At 38.1% G+C, this 23,645-nt stretch overlaps 1 protein-coding gene across 2 annotated transcripts in view; it reads right to left on the bottom strand.

The window, feature by feature from the left end:
• Positions 1–23,645, bottom strand: part of CAND1 (cullin associated and neddylation dissociated 1) — a 37,292-nt gene that overhangs the window by 3,919 nt on the left and 9,728 nt on the right. The window contains exons 1-11 of one of the 2 annotated variants that reach the window (XM_014463596.2): positions 23,629–23,639; positions 20,426–20,549; positions 18,647–18,903; positions 18,458–18,563; positions 15,403–15,548; positions 8,913–9,205; positions 6,641–6,782; positions 4,796–6,289; positions 3,127–3,222; positions 306–475; positions 57–221 (exon numbers count right to left, since the gene is read on the bottom strand). In XM_014463596.2, coding sequence (XP_014319082.1) covers positions 57–221; positions 306–475; positions 3,127–3,222; positions 4,796–6,289; positions 6,641–6,782; positions 8,913–9,205; positions 15,403–15,548; positions 18,458–18,563; positions 18,647–18,903; positions 20,426–20,445 — 2,889 coding nt within the window. In that variant the 5' untranslated portion in view covers positions 20,446–20,549; positions 23,629–23,639. Of the gene's footprint in view, positions 1–56; positions 222–305; positions 476–3,126; positions 3,223–4,795; positions 6,290–6,640; positions 6,783–8,912; positions 9,206–15,402; positions 15,549–18,457; positions 18,564–18,646; positions 18,904–20,425; positions 20,550–23,628; positions 23,640–23,645 lie in introns of those variants that run through there. The other variant, XM_023761654.1, reaches the window with a different exon arrangement.

Raw genomic sequence — 23,645 nt, 5'->3', positions numbered from 1 at the left:
AAGTCACTGTAGTTAAGTCTTCTAAAACATTCTAAAAACAGGCACAAACATCTTACCTTAATATCATAATGGTCCTTCAAACCATCTTCAACATGATTTAGAAATTCAAAGATATCTAGTCTATCAAGACAACTGTCTAGAAGTGTGTACATACACTCAAAAGCTGCCTTTCTAATATCCAGGCCGTCATCAACTGTATGCTTAAACGGACCCATTTCTACCTGTTGAAACACAAAAGAGTATGTGCATATACTTAAAAGTAAAAGACCGTCTTAGAGAAAGTGTAATCTAACTAACTAGCTTACCTCTCTTATAAGCTCCTTTCTAACTTTTGTTTCATTGTAAAGATGTGGAAGAACAGTGTCTAGAAGATCCCTTATTAAAGATGGCTTATTATGTGCTGCTGAATTGAATGTGACCAAGGCTACTCTTCTTACATTCAAATCTGGGTCTTCCAACGTTTTTAGGAAATCACCTGAGAAATTATAAGAGAAGCAACATACAATTAAGATAAGCTTAAAAAAAAAAAGATAAGCTTAAAAGAAAATATATGTGATACCTTTTTCTAAATTGATAGTTTATTGTGGTTGGTATTGTTATTTAATACGGGTTAGGAAAGAACATGATGAAATACTAAGTAAACTATTTAGTTTCTTTTGGCAGCAGGTAAACCATCATGTCTCAATGTGAGTGGATTTAATTGATGATCTACTCTCAAGCACCTGTAATACAGAGCAGCGGTCGTCAACCAGTGGTCCGCAGACCACCGGTGGTCTGAGAGGTCCAAAAGGTTGGCGACCACTGGTTTAAGGAAACCTTTGGAGCAGCGGTCGCCAACCAGTGGTTCGTGGACCACTGCTGGTCTGTGAGGTCCAAAAGGTTGGCGACCGCTGATACAGAGGATATATGGTGAGAGTTCAGAACATTCCTTAATTACTTTTATAGATACTTTATAAAAAGGTGGGTTGCAAAGAGAAGTGGTGGAGCCCTGCAGCAGGCACAGAATCTAATAACTTGAATGACTGTCCTTGGACTTCAAAATTATTAATTACTACACTAAAAACAACCTAAACAGAATTTTAAAAAACTGAGTTCAAAATAAGATAAACAAGGTGAGGACATACCCGTTGCTTGATAAAGATGGAATACTGTTAACAAGTACACAATCTATCAGATGACAAAGAGAAATGTGCCTCCAAAAAATATACATATTTTTATATGTATCTTTAACGAGAAATATACAAATTGGTAAAAAGGTAAGAATACAAAAGGAGGAAACTGAAACCTAACAGGACAAAAAGCTAAAGCGCCTAAGGCACTTTAAAACAGAAAAAATACCATGTATGTTGTTGAATACAGTGTCTAGTATGCACCTGGTATTCACATGGAGCATCATTATGTAATCTCAACCCTATCATCAGCAATCTTTTAGAATTCACAAGGAAAAAGAGAAGGGCCAGAAGACTTAAATGTATCACAACAGCAATGTAAAAAAATGGGAGGAAAGAAATACTTTAGACACCACAGATTGGTAAACTCAATGTTGACCATCTAGGAAAGTTCTGTTTACAAAAACTTAGGAGATCGCTTGGGTTAAAAAAGAATTTAAATGTACCACAAGAAACCTCTTCATCCTGTTTGTTTAGAGTTACTAAGACATTAAATTAGAACACTAATTGTAATAAAAATGCTTTCAGTAAAGCATCTAAATAAAACATTGCTATTATTATGGACAAATGGTGACATGGCCTAGGATGAGTGGTTCTCAACTCTGGTCTAGGAATTCCAGTTTCTAAAAAGCTTCCTAGGTGTTTGTAGGATGTTCATATAATCACAAATAATACTGAACTCAACCATAATTCAATTAGAACAATAATCACCTGATTGAATAACTACACCAATGATGACACTGACTGTTGTCAACCTGGAAAGATGTCTCTAGAGATGTGGCACAGGTCTTTTCCTCTGTCCTATCTTATATAGTATCAAATGTGAGTAAATATACCAAAGCAAAAAAAAAAGGGTGAGGGGAAACAAAGGCAAAAATTTTTGGATAGAAAATTTCTTTGAATTATTAGCACCCATTTATCCCTGTGTCCCCTTTACTCTGAACTGGTAATTCCTTTCTGTAGTTATTTTAAATTGTGCTTTTCCCCTTTCTGGTTCACTGTAGAATGACCTGACAATGGGAAGCTTCTTTCCCATGTCCTTCTATCCTCTCTACTTCGATTTCTGTTCTTATGTCCTCAAGAAAGCACAAAAGTGAGTTCTGAGGGCTTTTAGCTACTACTACCAACTCTAGGAAAACTGATGATGAAAAAAACACAAGGAAATTATGACATCATGTAAAAAGTCCTCAAAGCTAATTCTTGTCTTCACAGAAATAGAGAGCCCTAGTCGTTCTGAAGTATCTCCTTAAGTTCTGGTAATTATCTTTTTTATTCTTAGGGTGTTACATATGTAAGTTTCAACAATCCCCTCAGGAACTGAAAGGTTACGTGTAATAACAGAAAATTGGGGCCCTAACAGCTCAGGTTAAGATTCATTTTTCTGGGAGGAAATTTCAGGACTATTTAGAAAGATAAAATATGCCTCCCTACCACCTACTATTACTTTAGGCCAGGGGTCCTCAAACTACGGCCCGCAGGCCACATGCAAATACAAATAATTGTATTTGTTCCCATTTTGTTTTTTTACTTCAAAATAAGATATGTGCAGTGTGCATAGGAATTTGTTCATAGTTTTTTTTAAACTATAGTCCAGCCCTCCGACAGTCTGAGGGACAGTGAACTGGCCCCCTGTTTAAAAAGTTTGAGGACCCCTGCTTTAGGCCATCCCAGAATATGATTATCAAATGTATAGTTGACTCTAGAGACATCTTAGTGTGTATTTACTCATTTCAGTTATTTACAAAATTATCTGCTAACAATTTCAAACTAAGGGATGACAGAATCTAAGTATGTAAGATCATATGTTAGCAGTATCTTTCTAATGAAACAACTACCAGACCCTTAAAAGCACCTGAGATTCCTTGGTGAAATTTTTAGTTATTGAAATGATTTGTTTTTTTGACAATTAACTAATAAATAGTCAATCAATCAGTACGTTTATCTTTGTTCCACTTACCTATGCAGTTCTTTAATAGTGGATCAATAGGTTGTGGATGATCAGAAATAGTAAATTTCACAGCTGTAACCACTGAGCTTCGGGCATATGATGAGCCTAATTAAAAATAAATTTAAATCTCTTGGTATTTAAGTCTACTAAAATCCATGGACATGTTTATCATTTTCAAACCACTTCAAATAACACTAGTGTTTTCAATTTTTTTAAATTCTCTTTGGCAAGAGAGGGTATTGCTATCAGACTAACAGAGATGAGCAAAGTTTACTTATGAAACTATCTATATAAAACCCTAATATGCAAATAGACTGAACAGCAGAACAACCAGTCTCTATAATGTGCGCTGACCACCAGGGGGCGCACATGAAACATGGTGGGCATTGGCCATGGCAGGATGGTGGAGAGGAGCAGGGGCACCAGACCAAGGCAAGGCGCCAGTCACTGTCATCAGGGCCAGCCTCTGGTGGTTACTGAAAATTCTTTGTTCCCGTGTGCCACGGTCCTCCCTGGTGTTTGCACCTGCTGCTGGTGCCTGGCGTCGGCCACAATCACTTGGCGCCATGAGAATGGAGGTGAGAATGGAGGCTGCGGGCCCCAATCACCCCTCAGAGCTTCTCCACCTCCCTCTGCTTCTAAGGGGTGATCGGGGCTGGCAGCCGCCGCTTGCACCAGCTGCTGGCGATGGCCCCAATCATTCCATGCCAACAGCGCTGGGAGCGAAGCTGCCGGCAGAGGGGAACCGGGGGCCATGGCAGAAGGGGCCAGGCAGGGGCACAGAGAATGAGCTGAGACCTGTCCCTGTGCCCACCGCAGCCTCGTGGCCCACAGATCCTTTCAAGTTGCATGAATTCGTGCACTGGGCCCCTAGTTCTATTATATGTCTAAATAAACAATTTCTTCCGAGAAGGAGGAGGCCTGGGAGAGTAGCAGTGGAGGATCGAGCCCTCATAAGAGGGAACTGGTTACATCTATAAATACCTTACAATATCTTTAAGTTTTTATTTTAAAAGGAAGCAACTTCTAAGAATAAATGGCTATTATTACCTTCTACTTCATTCAAAGGGATTTACACTACTAAATTTGGAAATTCTTCTAGCATCTTTCATTGAACTAAACTTAAGTGCACCAATTTTAGTATTATAATTACTAGCAAGTTCCTCAAGATATATTAATTCAAGAGACACCTGTCTTTGCTACATTTTAAAACAAGAGTAACATTAAAAATAATGAAAATTAGAACAGACTTATTTTACCATTATCTAATTATACTCTCTTTATTCTTTTAAACAAAATGTTATTCAAATATGGGCTCCATATTATAACATAAGGCAATGGGTTCTATATGTAACAAGATACAGAAATATTTTAAATTATGCATTAGGCACCCTTTAAGGCAACCAACTGCTAGTAATAATTTTTTTTTTTTAAGATAAGAAAACCTAGGGCCCTGGCTGGTATGGCTCAGTTGATTGCAGCGTCGTCCTGTTCACCAGAAGGTGGAGGTTCCATTCCCAGTCAGGGCACATACCCAGGTTGCAGGTTCCATCCCTAGTTGGGGGCATGCAGAAGGCAACCAATCAATGTTTCTCTTTCTTTCTATCTCCCTCTCTCTGAGATCAATAAAAAAATAAATATGTGCCGCTGAATTGAATTAGAAAACCCGGGTACTCACCTGATATCAAGTACCCTTTAAGACGTGGAAGGAGAGTTTCTGGATCAATTAGAGTGAGTTTGCCTAGACATTCAGCAACAACATTTCTGGTTCCTTCTTCTGCACACTCACAGTGCTTTAGCAATAAGGCCCAGATGTTTTCAACATATGGTTTAAGGCCCACTACTGATGCAGAGCTAATAATTTCCTTCAAGGAATGAAGCAGAAGATACTGCCTTTTGGGTTGACTGGTTATTTCTTGTAAGACAAATGGTAGATATTCAGGAAGGTTGCCCACACTAATGCTGCCTAATGCATAAGATGCAGCTGATTTGACTTCTTCACTAGGAGACGAGAAGGCTTCTAATATTACAGATTTTAGTTCCAGTTGCCCACTTAAGTCAATATGATGCCCAACTTCTCCAAGAGAAAGTAGAGCTAAAAGGCGAATAGAATCTGTAGACCTTGAGTTCTTGACATCTTGAATAAACTGACCTACGACAGCTGGTCCTTCTTTAGGACATGCTCGAGTAAGGGCAGCTACACATTTGGCAATAGAATAATAGGACTGCTTGTGAGTAAGAGCTGTGCTCTGAGAATAAACTGGACCGGTCAGCATGCGCAACAAATCCATATATCCTAGATTATTTGTTCCAGTGACAACCAGAGCTTGGAAAAAGTCCAGCATGGCGCTGAGAGCGCCCCCCTGCAATAAGGGTGATCTCACAAGTCCAATAAGTTCATTGAGAATGGATCCACTTATCTTTGAAAGGGAGGATGGATACACTTTTGCCAGTGTGGTAAGAAAACTGATAGCCATCTGTGAAACATGCATATCACTTTCACTGATAAGAGGTGGGAGCTCATCTAGAACTGCATCAATCATGGCAGCTGTCAAGCTGTCACTGTAGTTTTTAATTAGAATATCTAGGGCAGAAAGAGTACCCAGTTTCAAAGCTCTCTGGTTTTTCCTGAGAAATGAAGCAAGGATAGGAACCCCTTCTCCCAGGACAGGCCTCAAATCTATCTTCAAAGGTGACCCAGCAATCAGTGTCAACGCCTTCACTGTAGTTAGCCGGGTAATTTCATTCTTTAATCTCTCCAAGAAAATCTGAAGTGTATTAGGCAAGTCAGAACCCAAATTGTCTCCAAGGTTGCAAATAATTTGTCCCATACAGGAAATAGCCCTTTCCTTGACTTCCTGATCAATATCAGCTGCTTTTAACCTCTTAATGGTACAGGTAAATAGATCTTTGATGTAAGGAGTTGCGTCAAACGAGGAAGGTTGATCTAAAGGGCGAATTACTTTGACAAGCTGTTGAGTAACAAGAAGTGCTTCAGATGTAATCTTGTAAAATGGGTCTCCAACACAAGCCACCACTGGAGGGACCAAAGCCTGAACATGAGGATGGAAGACTTGAGGAGAGTGGTTACAGAGGATTACGTATAGACACGACAAAGCATCGATCTTCAAATTTGATGAGCTTGATTTGTCATTCAATGAGAAAATGATTCCTAAAAAGCCAATAAAAAAATCCAGTAATTTTTATGTATAGTTTTAAGAAAAAATTAAAAAATTAATCTCTAAAATACCGCTAGTTTCTACTTCATCACATTATCACTAAAGTAGTAGAAATTCCACAATCTATGATACCAGAGCCAAAAAATTTAAGGATAAGATTTAACTTTTTACTTGCAAACTTCTAACTTTAGATGTTCTAGATGGTTCTATAACAAAGCTTAGGTCTATGTATAAATCAAGTTGTCACAAATTTTATCCTTTTGAAGGAATCATTTAAGCTTATCTAGGTCTTAATAAAGTCTGTATTAAATTCCAAAAGTGATTTATTACTCTTTCTTTCATACCTGGTACAAGAACAGGAATGTGCTGCGTTAGGGCCCCAGGTAACACATTTACCAGTTCAGTTAACATGTTAAAACAGCACTGTCGAGTCTTCACACTTTTTTCTTTCATCTGTTTGTGCAAAGCTTTAACAATGTTGGGAACCTGTAATTATCACACATTCATTAGCTGTTTCAGTTCCTGGTATTTCTTCAGTACACTTAACACAAATTACAGTGGATGAAGAGAATGGGAAGAACTTATCTTTTTTTGTTAAATTCCTAATTCCTCTAACTGCTAACAAGATTATTAGATATAAACTTTGCTGCATCAATTCTGTTCTCTTGTAACTGTATTTGCTTGATACTGACACAGAAATGCACAAGACTAAAATATAAATCTAACCAAATAACAAAATTTTCAACCAAAATATTTAGAGCATAATTTATAAATTTTTTTAACATGAATAACACAGAAAAGCATGAAAGGAAAAAAGAGACAAATTATGGAAAAGAAACCATTAAATGAGTCCTCTTTTTTGCTTTTAGTTTGCCATTACAATGAAATCAACCTCATATCAAACAAGTAACATGGGCATGATTAAAAAATGTAAGCTTCTAAATTTTCTATCCTAATGTTCTGTTATTAAAACCTAAATAGGATATTTACTAATAAATCTTATGAATGCCAGGATACAGCCACATATCATATCAAACAATAATCTGAGAACTACACACAAAAGAAAACACCTAATTCATCCAACATAATCAGAATTCCCTGTGTTTTTACCTAATTTCTATACACTTATTCAAATGCTTATGTCACCCATATACTTTATCTTACTTCTTTCTATAATTAATCTTCAATGTTTACCTTTAAAGTTCACCACAAATCTTTTAAATTTGTACTACTTGAAAACAAGATAGATACAGTATATATATCCCATCCTCTGGTTTAGTTGTTTAATCTGGCTCACATGTTTTGTAATCTATAAAAATGGACAAATATGCATCCCACTGGGCTGCAACAGGGATTACATGTATGATAGGAAAATGCCTACCACATACCAAATGGGAGCTATACAGCTGTAGTGTTTAGGATCTTAGAAAAGATGACCTAAAGTGAAAATGTGTATTTTATTAATCATAAGAGCTGCCATTTACAAGTACTTACTATGTAGAAGGCACTACATTAAATGTTTACATAGATCATTTCTTCTATCACTACCTTAGGCAGATAGTTCTAAGTAAAACCTTATTACAAATGAAAAAAGTGAGGTTTAAAAAAATGAATAAATAATCTAGCCTGGCTGGCATGGCTCAGTGGTTGAGTGTCGACCTATGAACCAGGAGGTCTCAGTTTAATTCCCAGTCAGGGAACATGCCCAGGTTGCAGGCTTGATCCCCATGCAGGAGGCAGCCAATAAATGATTCTTTCTCATCAATGATGCTTCTCTCTCTCTCTCTTCCTTTCCCTTCCTCGCTGAAATCAATAAAAATATATATAAAAAAGAATAAATAATCTTTCCAAGATCACACAGCTAAATTAGGAATGAAGCCAGTTACGAACGCAAGTGAGGAGTTAGAAGCCGCTAGGCAGTAAGGGACAGGACTATGAGGCGATAATGTAAAGTGGAAATGCAGCTAACCCCTGCAGGCATGAGTAGGAACCAGTTCATCAGCCACACCCTGTCCCATGTAAAATTACAAGAATGAAGGGCCCTGATTATGAGGTGGACACACAGGGCGGGGAAAGTAAACGGGAACCCTGAAATTTAAAATGTGTATGGATGTTGCTAGGGCTGAATTTTTCGGACCAACCAATGGGAAGTTAGCAGGACACATTAACTCCTAGACAAAGAAGCTTCCATGGCAACTTGTTTGGGTCCCCTCCCTGCAGCAGGGAGCTTTTCTGTAGTAACATTTTGCTTTGCTCATCTCTTTGTCCATGAACTCATTCTTTGATTTCTCTAGACAATGAACTCAGACTCAAACAGAAAATTGGTATCATAAGTAGTCCGACCCCACTAAGATTTCTCCATTAATATCAAAGATAAAAATTACTTTACTGAATCATAAATTTTAATACTGTTTATCCAGTAAAATCAAGAATACTTCAATCACAATAAACTATTTACAAGTAACATAATATGAACATACATAAACTACTATACAAACATATCCCAGAACTTTGTTTCACTAAAGATGTTCTGGAACTCACATTTCCACATTAAAAATACAATTTTAAAGATCACATTTACTAGCATGACTTTCAAAACCATACTTTTAAACTGACCTGACTCTGAAGCATTGTTAAAGGTGTTTCTCCCTGTTCCATTGCATCAGGGTCACACAGCCAACTTTGCACAGGACGAGTTTGTTTCAAAAGAGAAAGGTATGCATGAAAAACATCTGCCTTTACATTTTCTTCACGCTCTTTAAATCTGGATATCAGTGCAGGAGAGACTGTCTTGTAGAATTCTGCAAGCATCTCATGCCTTGTGCTAACGACAGCATCCAAGCACTTAGCAGCTGCACGTCTCACTTTCCAGCTCATGTCATCATCATCACTGTATTCATCATCACTCCCTAAAGAGAAATTTTAACATTAGGCCATTAATCATAGGAAAGTTTATTGTTTAACACAGGAAGTAAATTCATAATTAAGATAGTTTTCTAACTTTTCACTAACATATAGGGAGTGGATAAGTTTATAAAGAACTAGAACTTAAACAGATACACTTAACTTTGATAAATTAACCTCTAAATAAAAATGATCATAATTATGTTTTTTGTGTGTTTTTTTTTAATCCTCACCTGAGGATATTTTTCCATTGATGTTTAGGGAGAGTGGGAGAGAGGGGAACAGACAGAGAGAAATATGAGAGAAACACATCAACTTGTTGCCTCCTGCATGAGCCCTGACCAGGGCCTGGGCCAGGGAAAAGCCTGCAACCAAGGTACGTACCCTTGACTGAAATTGAACCCAGGACCCTTTGGTCTGCAGGCAGATGCTCTATCCACTGAGCCAAACTGGCTAAGGGCACAATTATGTTTTTAATTTGTTAAACATTTTGTCATTTATAGCAAGTAATGAGCTGCTTATTAACCCTTTAAAATCATTAACACATTAAACTTATTTAGAACAAAAATATCTGTAAAATCATATATGCCCCAGTCTTTTAAACGATTTGAATTAAAGTTCAAAATCAAACAATCAGAGAGTTTATTAGATAACTAGTGGTCAGTGCACGGATTCGTGCACATTGAAAGGAAATTAATTAGAAGAATTTTTTTTTTAATATATCACTATTTGCCCTATAATAGAAGTGTCAGAGATTAAAGGAAATTAGTAAAATGTATATGAAATAATATATAAATTGATTAATAAATAAATAACATGATATAACAACAACAACTGCGGGAGGGATCACAGGAGGGCTCCAGGGCATGTCTGGCCCATCTCACCCAGCCCTAATTGGCCAGACCCCAGCAGCAAGCTAACCTACTGGTTGGAGCGTCTGCCCTCAGTGGTCAGTGCACATCATAGCGACCAGTCAAACGGTCAGACACAGCATATTAGGTTTAAATATATATAGATTCTTGAAATAGATTTTTGGCTATAGATGATGTGATAAGAAAAATGGCTATCAATCCCAGGACATTCTGTAGAACTAATTTTCTGGGGATAAAGAGAATTCTGACATCAGCTTTCTTTGCAACTACAAGATTTTTCACTAAATTTGTTAATGGGGAGTTATTAGGAACAAATATGCATTTCTCAACCTTTCAAGATACTGTCTTAATGTAGTTTAAAGAACTACACTGTCTCAATTATAACAAGAAAATTCTGCCCATATAACAATAGAGCATCATCTTCTCCAAACTCCTATTAAGCCTTGAAACAATATTCTAACCATAAGCATTAATAATTCCACCTCATTTATGTATACCTGATGCCTTTTGTGTGTGTGAAATCTCTGAAAATTATTTCCTTCTAACACCATCAGTTTGATGAATCAGTGGGTAACACGAAGTCAGGAGGATGGTAAAAATATTAACAGTTCTAAGGGCAGTCCAAATTATCTAGTAAGAATTTTGCTATTCTTAGATAAGACTAAAGCCCCAAAATGATTCCTCACTGGGGGGAAAAAATATCATCTCTTCATTGACTTATTTCCCAATTAGCCAGTGAAAGGTAAATGTAGCCTTAGAAAATCCTAGGATGTATAATAAAATTGTCCAATCTCTAAAAGTTTACTTAATTTCCTTTTAGCACATTATAGGAAAACCCAACCAAATACTGCTAAACCCAAGACATTTGATTTATTCACCAATACCTACTGGAATAAAAATTACAAGGTGCTATTAAAATAGACTATTTAAAAGCAAATAAATAAGTGAAGTTTTTCTCACAGCAACTCAACTATGGGAATAACTTTGCAGGAATTCATTTTATTTAAAAAAAGATTGTAAAAATTCAAGCATCCTAATCACTGAAATTATAATATGTAAATTGATAAAGCAGCTGAAGTTGTTTTATTTTTCAATGTAAGTGCACTAAAAGCCAACAATCCAAACCTGGAATATACACTGCTACAGCTTCTTTCAAATGATAGTCCTATTAGAAGCTAAGATTTCCCTTACTGAGTGCCTACTGTGTGTCAAGTACCATCCTAGGCACTAGGATAAAGCAATCAATAATGAACTAAAATGAAAATCTCTGCCTTCATGAAGCTGGCATCCTGCTAAGTGGAAAATAATTACAAAATGTTGGAAAGTGATTAAGTGTATTTAAAAAAATAAAAGTGCTGAAGAGAGAGATTAAGAGTATAAAATAAGGGAAAAGCCCTAAGATGGGGGGGAGAGGGGAGAGAAAACTGAAAAAAAGTCATCAGGTATAACCCCAAAGTTTTTGGTCTGAGAAACTAAAAAAGAATGGAGGTGCCATTCTGAGATGGAAAAGGCTAAAGAAACAGGTTAGACAGGGGATGGAAGAAGGGCTGGGGAGAAGATAGTTTATAGACATCTAAGCAGCAAATAAAATGGCTGTATACATGAACCTAGAATTCATAAGAAAGGTCTCAGATAAAGATAAAATTTGGATTTTCAGCTAGAAGACTAGACAAGATAAACAAAAACATCCTATCTAATAATTGACAAACATGGTAATTTACCGTACCTTCGCTACACCTCCCTTTGACTAATCAGCTCGATATGCAAATTAACCACCAACAAAGATGGCGGCTAATTTGCATACTGCAGGCAGGGCGGGCCAGTGCAAGCCGCCATCTGGGCCCCCGTGTGCCGCCTAAGCCCCGCTGCCAGCCGGGATCCCCGTGTGCGGCCCTGGACGGCAGGGCTTGGCAGTGCGATCGGCCCGAGGAAGCCCTATTCTTGCAGGAATTTTCCTGCAACGGGCTTCTAGTAAGAGTATAAGAGAGAAGTTCAAGGCCTGAGCCCCAGAATACTCCAAATCAGTGGTCAAGGTGATGAGAGGACCAATATGGAGACTGAGGAGTAATCACAAAGATAGGACTAAGACCAGGAGAGTGTGGGTGGTATTCTGAATGTTAAATAAAGAAATGCTGCTGAGACTGAGTAACAGGCAGAGGCAAACATTTGAGGTCACTGGCAATCTTGTCCATCACTGGAAAACTAAATTCAAGAGAGAAGGGGAAGAAAAGAACTGGAGAGCCTTCTTTTAAGGAGTTCTGCTGTAAAGGCGAAAAATTGGGCAGTAGTGGCTAGAGCATAATATGGGGTTTAGAGGAGTTTTTTTGTAAGTTGTTTTTGTTTTGTTTTTAAAATATTAATGAAATTACAGAATTTAGAGGAAAGTCATTATGTAAATTCCCTCAAAGAATCAAATGAAAAGGTATTCTAAAAAATAACAGGAAATCCACCAACCTATATACCTAGTAACTTATCCATTTAAACATCTCTATTATGATTCTCTTAATACAAGCAAATAAGAAAACATGAACAACCCCTATGTTCTTAAGTGCTACTCCTTTCCAGAGTAGATACCATGACATAAATTTTAAATAATAGCACCACATAAACTTTAAGAGCCTCAGAAATGTTTAGATTGTTCATGAATAATCTAAAGTTAAATAGAGCCTCAATCAACATTTAGGATTTTTCATGAAAGTAGCTATGTATCAAACCAACCACACTATTCTGAATATGTATATCTACAGGAATAGCTATAAAAATAACATTCATTTCCCTCATTACCAAAATGCTACGTAGAAAATTTGAAGAACAATGAAGGACAAAAATCTAATTGCTAGCCATGAGAAAAATGTTACATTTTTTTCTGTATATTTTTAAAAAATTGTTAAGAAAAAACAACCAGAAAAACAAAACCCACAGGCCCAAAATGTCATCATTGTTGTTAAAAGTCCATGATACCAAATCTAAATTTAATACCTGATCTAACTGCAGTTTCAATCTGAAACATCAATCTTAACTAACTACTATGGAATATTCTGGTTAAGCACCAGTAAGGTAATTTGTCACATAGGCCCTCTCCATCCTCCACAGAAGAGGGAATCTGCATAAATGGAAACCCTTCCCCTAAGAAAAGAAGTCCAAGCCCCCAAATAATCCTTTCTTTTCTTTTGCTAATAACTTGCTTGCCCCACTCTTCTTCCTCTAAGATCCTTCTATTTTGTACAACTCTCAGAGAGCCCTTCTAGTTGCTAGATTCATAAATCCCTTAATTAAAGCCAATTAAAATCTTCAAATTTACTGGGCTGAAGTCTTTTGCAATGAAATAAAACTGGGATACTGTTACCTACTTTTTTATTCAACTTATTAACTGCTTTAGTAAATATTTTTCTACATGACTTTGAAAATACTGTATAACAGTTCAATACCTGGTTTTCCCATAATTTATTTAATCAATTTGCTATTGTTAAATATTGAGGTCATTTCCATTTTCATTATTATCTAATCTAATCTAATCTAATCTAAGAGAAACATGGTAATTAGCCTTCCCATTGGCTAATCAGCAAGATATTGGCTAATCAGCAAGATATGCAAATTAATCGCCAGCCAAGATGGCAGCTAATTTGCATATGTCGGCTCCAAGCCAGGGACTGAGGCTTTAGGCCTGGGTAAGGGAGGAGCCAGCCAGCGATCATTGAGCCAGCGATGGTTGATGGCGGCGATGGCGGGGAAACCAGGGTGGAGCCAGCCAGTGATCCTTGATGTCCATGGCGGCAGGGAGCTGGGGGTGCCCCGGCCCAGGCCTAAAACCTTGGCCTGAGGCTTTAGGCCTGGGTCAGGGAGGAACCAGCCAGCGATCATTGATGACGACAGCAGCGGGGAGCTGGGGGTGCCCAGGCCCAGGTCTAACGCCTCGGCCAGAGGCTTTAGGCTTGGGCCGGGGAGGAGCCAGCCAGTGATCCTTGCTGGTGGTGGCGGCCGGAACCGGGGCGCAGCGAGCCAGCGATCCTTGATGGCCACGGCGTCTGGGAGCTGGGGGTGCCCTGGCCCAGGGCTAATGACTCGCCAGAGGTGTTAGGCCTGGGCAGGGGCCACACCAGCAATTGGTGTGAACTACAGAGGAAACACCTTTTCTGACTGCTGATTGGTTAAGCTCCCTGTATGCCACTGGTAATATTCTTAGTAACTTGGGTAATAAGAGTCCAAAAAGTGATCTAGGGTTTTTTTTACCTCACTCCTGGAGAAAAAAAGGAAGGTCTGCTGCTGGAGGGTTAAGAAATGTCATATCCTGTCCTAGCCGGTTTGGGTCAGTGGATAATGCCTCGGCCTGCCCAACGCAGATTCTGGGTTTAATTCTGACCAAGGGCATGTACCTAGGTTGCAGGTTCCTCCCTGGCTCCGGCCCAGGTTAGGGCTCATGCAGGAGGCAACCAATCAAAGTTTTCCTCTCACTTTGATGTTTCTCTCTGTCTTTCCCTTTCTCTTCCACATTCTCTAAAAATCAATGGAAACATATCCCCAGGTGAGGATAAAGAAAGAAAGAAATGTCATATCCTATGAAAGACACTTCTTGAAAATGCCTAAAGAAAGTTGTCATTTTTTCATGGTAAAGGGACTGGAGTTCGTGTTGATGAAAACACCTTGGTGGCTGCGGTGACGGTGACTGGCAGTGGCTGCAACAGTGCGGTGATGGGGCTGGTGCCTTCCCCTGATCAGCCCGGTCGACTCCCACAAAGGGAGGCCAGACTGTGGCTTAGGCCTGCTCCCAAGAGGAGCAGGGAGCAGGTAGTAGGACATGCCCTAGGGCTCCCAGTATGTGATAGGAGGCAAGCTGGGCTGAGGGGAAACCCCTCCCCAGTGCACAAATTTTTGTGCACCGGGCCCCTAGTCCTATATAATAAAAGCCTAATATGCAAATTGACTGAACACAGAACGACTGGTAGTTATGATGCGCACTGACCACCAGGGGACAGACACTCAACACAGGAGCTACCCCCAGCCCACAGGACAGCCAAGGCAGGTATTAGCTGGGGGGTCCGCCTGATCGCAGAGGGAGGCAACCGGCGGTGGGGGGGTGGGGCCAGCCGGTGAGTGGGCTGGTGGTGCCAGGCTGGCCGAAGCGGGTACCAGCGGGGGCACCCTGATCACCCCACAGATCGGCCCTGATCACCGGCTAGGCCTAGGGACCCTAGGCCTCTAGTAAATTTTGTGCACCAGGCCTCTAGTAAATAATGAATAGTGCAATTTGGGGTAAGAAATCAACTCCATCTGTAACACTGGTCTTTCATGAAAATTTAACAAACAAATTTCTTCTACTTAATTTGAAATACCTTGGTCATCATCATCACCACCATCTGCATCCATGGCATTTTCATCTTCATCTTCATCATCGTAATTATAATTCGGATCGTAGGTAAGATATTTAAGACAAATATTTATAATGGTAGAAACATGAGGATATACTTCCTTAGGACATCTGAAGAAAGAAAGAAAAACTATCTTGAGTAACTACTTTTCTCCTTGATTCAATACCTGCTGTTTTGCTTTGTTACTAGACTTTTTCTTAACCTTTAATATAGCACAGGAAAGTGGAACCCAGACTTTTTAACACCAATGACCCTACATCTTTTTCTTCCATTGGATTCATTTTTAAAAGATTTACTTTAGCCATCACATTTTAACATCTCTTACGTCGGAATGATATTCATTTTTTAAAATATATTTTTATTGATTTCAGAGAGGTACGGAAAGAGAGAGGGAGAGAGAAACATCAATGATGAGAGAGAATCATTGATCATCTGCCTCCTGCACACCCCCCACTGGAGATCAAGCCCACAACCCAGGCATGTGCCCTAACTAGGAATCGAACCATGACCTCCTGGTTCATAGGTCAACGCTCAACCACTGAGCCACACCAGCCAGGCCAGAATGATTTTTATAATAAATGGTTTGTCAGGGTTAATGTGGGGTAGAATAGAAAGAAATACACATACAGTAGTCCCCCCTTTATCCATGGGTTTATGTTCCAAGACCTCCCCAGTTTGTACTACAGACAGTACTGAACCTTATAAATATGTCTGTGTTTTTTCCCTATACATCATACATACACTTACATGACTTCTCTTTGGCATATCGGAATTGCCAGCATTACTACTCTTACATTTGAGGGCCATTACATTCATGCGCTACATAACAACTTTTCGGTCAATAAAGTACCTCATGTATGATGACAGTGGTCCCATCCTATATAATAAAAGCCTAATACGCAAATTGTCCCCTCGACAGGGAATTCGAGACGAAGTTCAACCAGGGGGTGGAACTGGCTGGCCAACCACCCTACGGCCCCTCCCCCCAGCCTGTGGTGCCAGCAGGCAGCTGGGGGAAGGGAAGCCCGGCCGGCAGATGGCATCCGCTAGGGATGCTACCTGTGCACGAATTTCGTGCACTGGGCCTCTAGTAAGATTATAATGAAGCTGAAAAACTATCGCTGTCTTAATGCAATGCATTTCACAAAGACTTACCACTGTTACAACCGTTTACAGTATTCTGTAAAGTAACATGCTGTATAGGTTTATAGCCTAGGAGTTGTAGTGGAACAGAATTTATCACCCCAAAATATGTCTTTTTGGCATCAGGATTATATTAAGCTGGTTAATTTTAAGAAATAGCAGACATGAGAAGCTCTGAAGACCAAGTATAAAGTACCCTTTGTAAAAGATATTTACAAGGGAAATCTCTATTTGTAATGGTTTCTCCCTGGCTATACCAGGAAGAGAGGGTATAGCCAGGGAGAAACTTGTATCAATGAAGGTGGCCAGAACTAAATCTTTATAACAAACTTACTCTTGTTTATCTTGCCTTTCCTGGTAACATCCCCAAACTGACTGCTCTCACACCTAACATCATCTTTTCTCAACTAAAGATGGTATATCTAAGGGGTGTATCTTCAGCCATTTTGATAAGTCAATTTTCGTGGGTCTCTCCCATGTAGACATGAGATACACATGTTATTAGACTTTGTTTTTTCCTTTTAATATATTTTATTGATTTTTTACAGTGAGGAAGGAAAAGGGATAGAGAGTTAGAAACATCGATGAGAGAGAAGCATTGATCAGCTGCCTCCTGCACATCCCCTACTAGGGATGTGCCTGCAACCAAGGTACATGCCCTTGACCGGAATCGAACCTGGAACCCTTCAGTCCCCAGCCCGACGCTCTATCCAGTGAGCCAAACCAGCTAGGGCTGTTTTTTTTTCTTGTTAATCTATCTTATTACATGGAGTCTCAACTAAAAACCTAGAAGGGTAGAGAAAAAATTATTTTTCCTCCCCTACAGAGCAATAGGCTATATTCCACATGGTCTCAGTATGTGGTAGGCTATACCATCTAGGTTTGTGTAAGTGCACTCTGATGTTTGCACAAGGAGGAAATCACCTTAAGAAGAAATATCTCAGAATATATCCCCTTCATTAAGCAGCAAAGGTCTGTATTAAAAAAAAAAAAAAGCACATGCAACAGATAACAGAAACAGCTATTAACTAAAGATCTGGTAGCATATACAGCATGGATATGCTGGACAAAGGGATGATTTGCATCCCCACAGGATGGTGCAAGATTTCATTAGGCTCCTCAAAACAGGGTGCAATTTAAAACTTAAGACTTTTATATTTTTGGAATTTTCTATTTAATATTTTTGGACCAGTTGATAGTGGGTTACTGAAAATAGAAACCATGAATAAGGGGGGACTACTATCTACTGTATATTTTCAACATATGACTAGAGGATTAAGCCCCTATGAACTTGCTCTCTTTAGCAATTAGGATTATTTGTGAAAATGTCAGTGTACATTCATCTAGGTTTGATTATCTAGCTGTATGTTAAGAAGAAATAGCATATAAATGCCCCAAAATAAAGGAATAATTTGTTTCTCAATTAAAAGGACAAAAACGATTCCCACAATTTCTGATTTTAACAATTTGATATGACTATAAAGCTACTTAAAACCATTGGGTGCACCAAGGTATTGCTGCAGATAACCAGAGAAGTCTCCAGACACTGTATTGTCAAGACACTGTACTGTGCTACTACACTGTCAATTCTAGGCAAAGAGGGGAAAACTCTGTTACATGGCCCCTTCTAGTACATAATTGCATTTCTTTTTTTTTTTTTTAATCAAGGTTTCCAATTGAGACCCACTGCCCTAGCAAAATGTATGTGACAGGCCTCAAAAACTATTGAAAAGAAATTCACTATACATTTATACATTTCTGGCCTGATTCCAGGCTGTCAGTAAAATAACCGATTTCTCCTCACCCACTTAATCTAGCTCTTATTATTTTAAAGAAATAAATTTTATTTGAAAAAATAGAGATCTTAGTAACTTACCTTCTCACAAATGATTCAAAGGCTTGAATGCAGTACTCTCTTAACTCATCATCATCTACATTACAAAATTTTACCACCAAAGGAATTATCTTCTCAAGGTATTCACCTAAGAAAAGCATATTGGTTCTTAAAAACATTAATACTTTTTTTTAATTAAAGAAAACTTGAAAATATTTAAATATTGCTTACCTATTCTATGACCAGCTTGCCTACTAATAGCAGCAATACATTGTATGTAGGTTCTTGTTGTTGACATGGAATCATTTTTGGACAACTCTGACAAAAGATGTTCAATAAGATCTACAAAAACTATATTTCCACAGCTCATAACTAGATGGCCAAGAGCAATAATGGTTCTTTTCCTCACTGCAAGTCTAGGGCTGGTCAACTGGGGGAGTAGACAGGTCAGAATTGAAGGATGAAAATTAACAAGAAGTCCTCCTTGCCTTAAAAGAAAATTTAAAAAAGAAAGAAAGAAAACAACAAATAAATTGAGGTTGTTTGAGCATTACTGAAATATCTGGCCCCTGAACTCAATGTATTCAAAGAGTAAAAATTTACATGACATAATCCAAAATCAGAATGAAAGGACAACTAAATTCTTACTATCTCTATCAACCCAACTAAAAACTTGAGCTAAGTGAATGTAGTTTTGAAATTTGTATCCCTAAATTACCACCTTCTGGAATCTAGACCTATATTATCCAACCAACCGACTTGGGAGTACATTAAAATTTAAAAACACAATATGATTTTGTAATTTTCCCCTTCCCAGATCTATAAAACAATGTTCTCTATTAACAGCTTTCTCTTCTCTATTACAGCTCTTTCAGGGTTCACAACTCAAAAGTATCTCTTGACTACCCCCTCTTTCCATTATCTTTCTTCTACACATCTGTATACTAAATTTCACTTATCCTGTTGCTCCAACCCTTTCTTCCAAATCATTTCACATATAATGGTTCAATTAAGTCAATAGCAGTCAAATATCTATGTGTCAAGACAATCCTAGTAAATCAAAGCACACAGAGGACAAAAAAGTCTAACTGAACTTTCAATACTTCCATTTTAAACCCTAAAACACACTATATTTGCAGTTAGTATTTAGTCTCATTCTGCCTTATATTATAGCCATTTGCATTCTAATTCCCCATTGTAGAGTATAAGCCAGTGATGGTGAACCTATGACACGCGTGTCAGAGGTGACAAGAGAACTCATTTTTTTGGTTGATTTTTCTTTGTTAAATGGCATTTAAATATATAAAATAAATATCAAAAATATAAATCTTTGTTTTACTATGGTTGCAAATATCAAAAAATTTCTATAGGTGACACGGCACCAGAGTTAAGTTAGGGTTTTTCAAAATGCTGACACGCTGAGCTCAAAAGGTTCGCCATCACTAGTATAAGCTCTCTGTGTGTCAGGATGATACCTCTTCAATATGTACCACATGAAGTCATTTGATTATTTATTTTCAAGTTGAAGTGCATTAGCCACAACTAACACACAAATAATGATGACATAGAATGATTATGAAAATCAAGGGTAAACTGAAATTGATAGGCCTTTTAAGGTATTTTCCCCTATGAGTTGTTTAGATCTTTGTATCTCCCCAAATTTGTCTTCCAGAGGAAAGTAGAAAAGCAACAAATGTATAAAGACAAGTTCCTTCCTCCTCAAAAATATGCAGTGTAAACTTAAAGTTTACAAATATTAACTGAAAAATTTGCCATGCCTATACATCTTATCTCAGTAGATCATTGTATTCATGAATATAAGAGTAAAATAAAACATAAAAACTTTGCTGAAATATTTTAAAATCACAAATTTATTTTTCCCTGATTCCTAACCACATATATTTACAAAACAGCCACAATTTAAACATGAATAATTCTATATCAGAAGGGGTTTTTAATAAATGCACATAATATTTATATTACAACTAATCAAATTATAGGCACGTTTACCTGCTCAACATATCAGCCATAATATCCAAGGCTTCTAGCTGAACAGAGACATCTTCCTGCTTTGCTATCGCACTGGTAAGACGTCCAGTAATCTTTTTACATACATTAGCAGCTAATGCAGAGCCTGCATGAATAAGAAACCAATAATAATTTCAAGGCAAGTATTTTAAATTCCACCTTATACTCATGGAAGTTGCCAAATATTCAAGAACTTTAAACTTGATTATGAGACTGATTCAAGAGGTCCGTGTCACAAAATTATGTATTTCAAAATAGGTTGTTTCCCAATAAAATAATTTATTAGACATTCACAAAATGAGAGATAGTAACTGCAGAAGGAGTACGTGACCCAGGGAAAACAATATCGATTCAGATAGGCTCTCCTGGACATCAATTTCTATTCATGGCATAAATGCCAATTATGGAGTCAGTAGTAGCTATAAGTGCTTGGAAAGCAGCAATGAGATTTTTCTCTATTGAAGTCTTCTTTACCAGTAACCTAGACTTTTAAATATTAGTGAATTTTAAAAACTAATGATCAAACACAAACAAAAACCAACATGATTTATTAAAAAAGAGATAACTGTAATCTCTAATAAAATTCATTCCAATCCAAAGATTCGATAACTTCATTACAAAGTGAAAATGTTGTTCCAGAGAACTCATAAATCACGGTTACTATTTTAAAGTAAATTTAGGTTTTTAAAAAGTGAGAGAGAAAAAAATTTTGCAAGAATCTGAATGGTTAACAAGAAATCAGCTAAAAACAAACGTGTTTCAATGAGAAAAAAATAGGGAAAATATCAATATAGTTAATACAATTATAAATAACATACTTGAGTTGATGAAATAATTGCAGTTTTAAGGTTTTTATTTACTTATTTTTTAATTTATTTTATGTTTTTATTGATTTCAGAGAGGAAGGAAGAGGGAGAGAGAAACATCAATGATGAGAGAGAATCATTGATCGGCTGCCTCCTGAATGTCCCCTACTGGGGAATAGAGCCAACAACCTGGGCATGTGCTCTTGACCAGAATCGAGCCTGGGACCCTTCAGTCCTCAGGCTGACACTCTATTCACTGAGCCAAATGGCTAGGGCGAGTTTTAAGGTTTTTAAAATTATCAAGTAGTTATAAGAGATTCAACCTTACCTAAAGATACTAGTAAACTGAACTATTTCACAGCTGTCTTAATAGTGTTCAATGTTTTATATCATAAATTCTAAAGCAAAGCAAAATTAATATTGGAAATAGTGAATCAGAAATAACTCATGATTTTGATTATCTTTTGCCTCATTGCATAGGATGACATAACTATTCTATAGTCATGGTACATCCTAATAATAGACAAACATGGTAATTGACCGTACCTTTGCTACACCTCCCATTGGCTAATCAGCGCGATATGCAAATTAACCGCAAACAAAGATGGTGGCTAATTTGCATACTGCAGGCAGGGCGGGACAGCATGAGATGCCAGCATGAACCGCCATCCAGGCCCCTGTGTGCGACCGCCTGCCTGCCTGCCGCCTGTGATCGGATCCGGTCCTGGAAGCCCCAGAAGCTGCCTGATATGGCAGTAACTCTATCAGTAAGCACTCTGAAAGTCAGTGGCATAAATGCACCCATTAAAAGACAGATTATGAGGGTGAATCAAAAACAAAACCCACTTTAAATATAAAGACACATATAGATTAAAAGTAAATGAATTAAGTTGCAGCCTGTTTTGCTCAGTGGATAGAACATTAGCCCATGGACTGAAGGGTCCCAGGTTTGATTCCAGTCAAGGGCATGTACCTCAGTTGCTGGCTTGATCCCCAGTCCCTATCAGAGCATGTGCAGGAGGCAACCAATCAATGTGTCTCTCCTGTTCCCTTCACTCTCTCTAAAATTCAATGGAAAAATATCCTTGGGTGAAGATTAACAAAAACAAAGTAAATGGATTAAGTAACATTAAAGAGATTATAAGAAAAATATATTCCAAATTTTGTTGTATAATGGTTATGTTTAAATTATTAACACCTAAGAAATTGGGTGAAGGGTACATATAATATGCTGTAGTATTTTATAGGTTTTTTTTTTTGCATGTATGAGATTATTTCAAATTAAAATATTAAAAAATTAAAAATTAAAAAAATATTAATTGAAATGTATCTGCATTACATGAAAAATCTCCTAATTGATTCTAGCATAATTTATTAAATTGTGCTAAAATTTACAAGGGTTCAATTAAAAAATATCTTTATTCTAAATGATATAATAAAAAATATATAATAGTGCAGTTATAAGCACTTACCTGAAAATAGAAATTTAAAGAAGTGAATTTAAAGAAAGGATTAGCCAAAGAAAATATACGCACAACCCATGGACACAGACAACAGTATGGTGATGGCCAGAGAGAAGTGGGGGGCAAGAGCTGGGTAGAGGGGGCAGAAGGGGGGAAATGGGGACATCCTATATAATAATAATAAAAGGCTAATATGCAAACTGACTGAACAGCAGAATGACCGGTTGCTATGATGTGCACTGGCCACCAGGGGGCAGATGCTCAATGCAGGAGCTGCCCCCCTGGTGGTCAGTGCACTTCCATATGGGGAGTGCCACTCAGCCAGAAGCCGGTTCATGGCTGGCCAGTGCAGAGGTGGTGGCAGGAGCCTCTCCCACCTCCGTGGCAGCACTAAGAATGTCCATCTAACGGTTTAGACCCGATCCCTTCGAGGCCTAAGCCCTTAGTTGGACATCCCCCAAGGGCTCCCTGGCTGCCAAAAGGATGTCTGACTGCAAGCTTAGGCCTGATCCCCCGGGGAATGGGCCTAAGTTGACATCCCCCAAGGGGTCCTGGACTGCAAATGGGCACAGGCCGGGCTGAGGGGACCCCCCCTCCCCCAGTGCACAAATTTTTGTGCACCGGGCCTCTAGTACAACAATATTAAATCTTGCTCCACATAAGAATCATTCAGATATTTAAATTCCTATGAGATACTTAAATCCAATAAAATAATTCATTTAAAGTGAATTTTTAATTTTTAATAAAAAATAAGACTCTGGGCTTTTTTTCTTAGTTGTTCAAAGGGATGATTACCAAAGATCTTTTTGATGGACACCTCTCTCCCTCCCTGACAAGGAGCGAGGAAAAAAAAGAGAAGAGAAATATCTCCAAAGGGAAACAGGAAAAAAAAAAAACAATGACCTTGCTTACTTACCACTGGAAGCTGGCGGA

Source organism: Myotis lucifugus, unplaced genomic scaffold, assembly GCF_000147115.1.
Source record: "Myotis lucifugus unplaced genomic scaffold, Myoluc2.0 scaffold_212, whole genome shotgun sequence".
Taxonomy (NCBI): domain Eukaryota; kingdom Metazoa; phylum Chordata; class Mammalia; order Chiroptera; family Vespertilionidae; genus Myotis; species Myotis lucifugus.
This window is presented reverse-complemented; position numbering and strand designations above follow the sequence as displayed.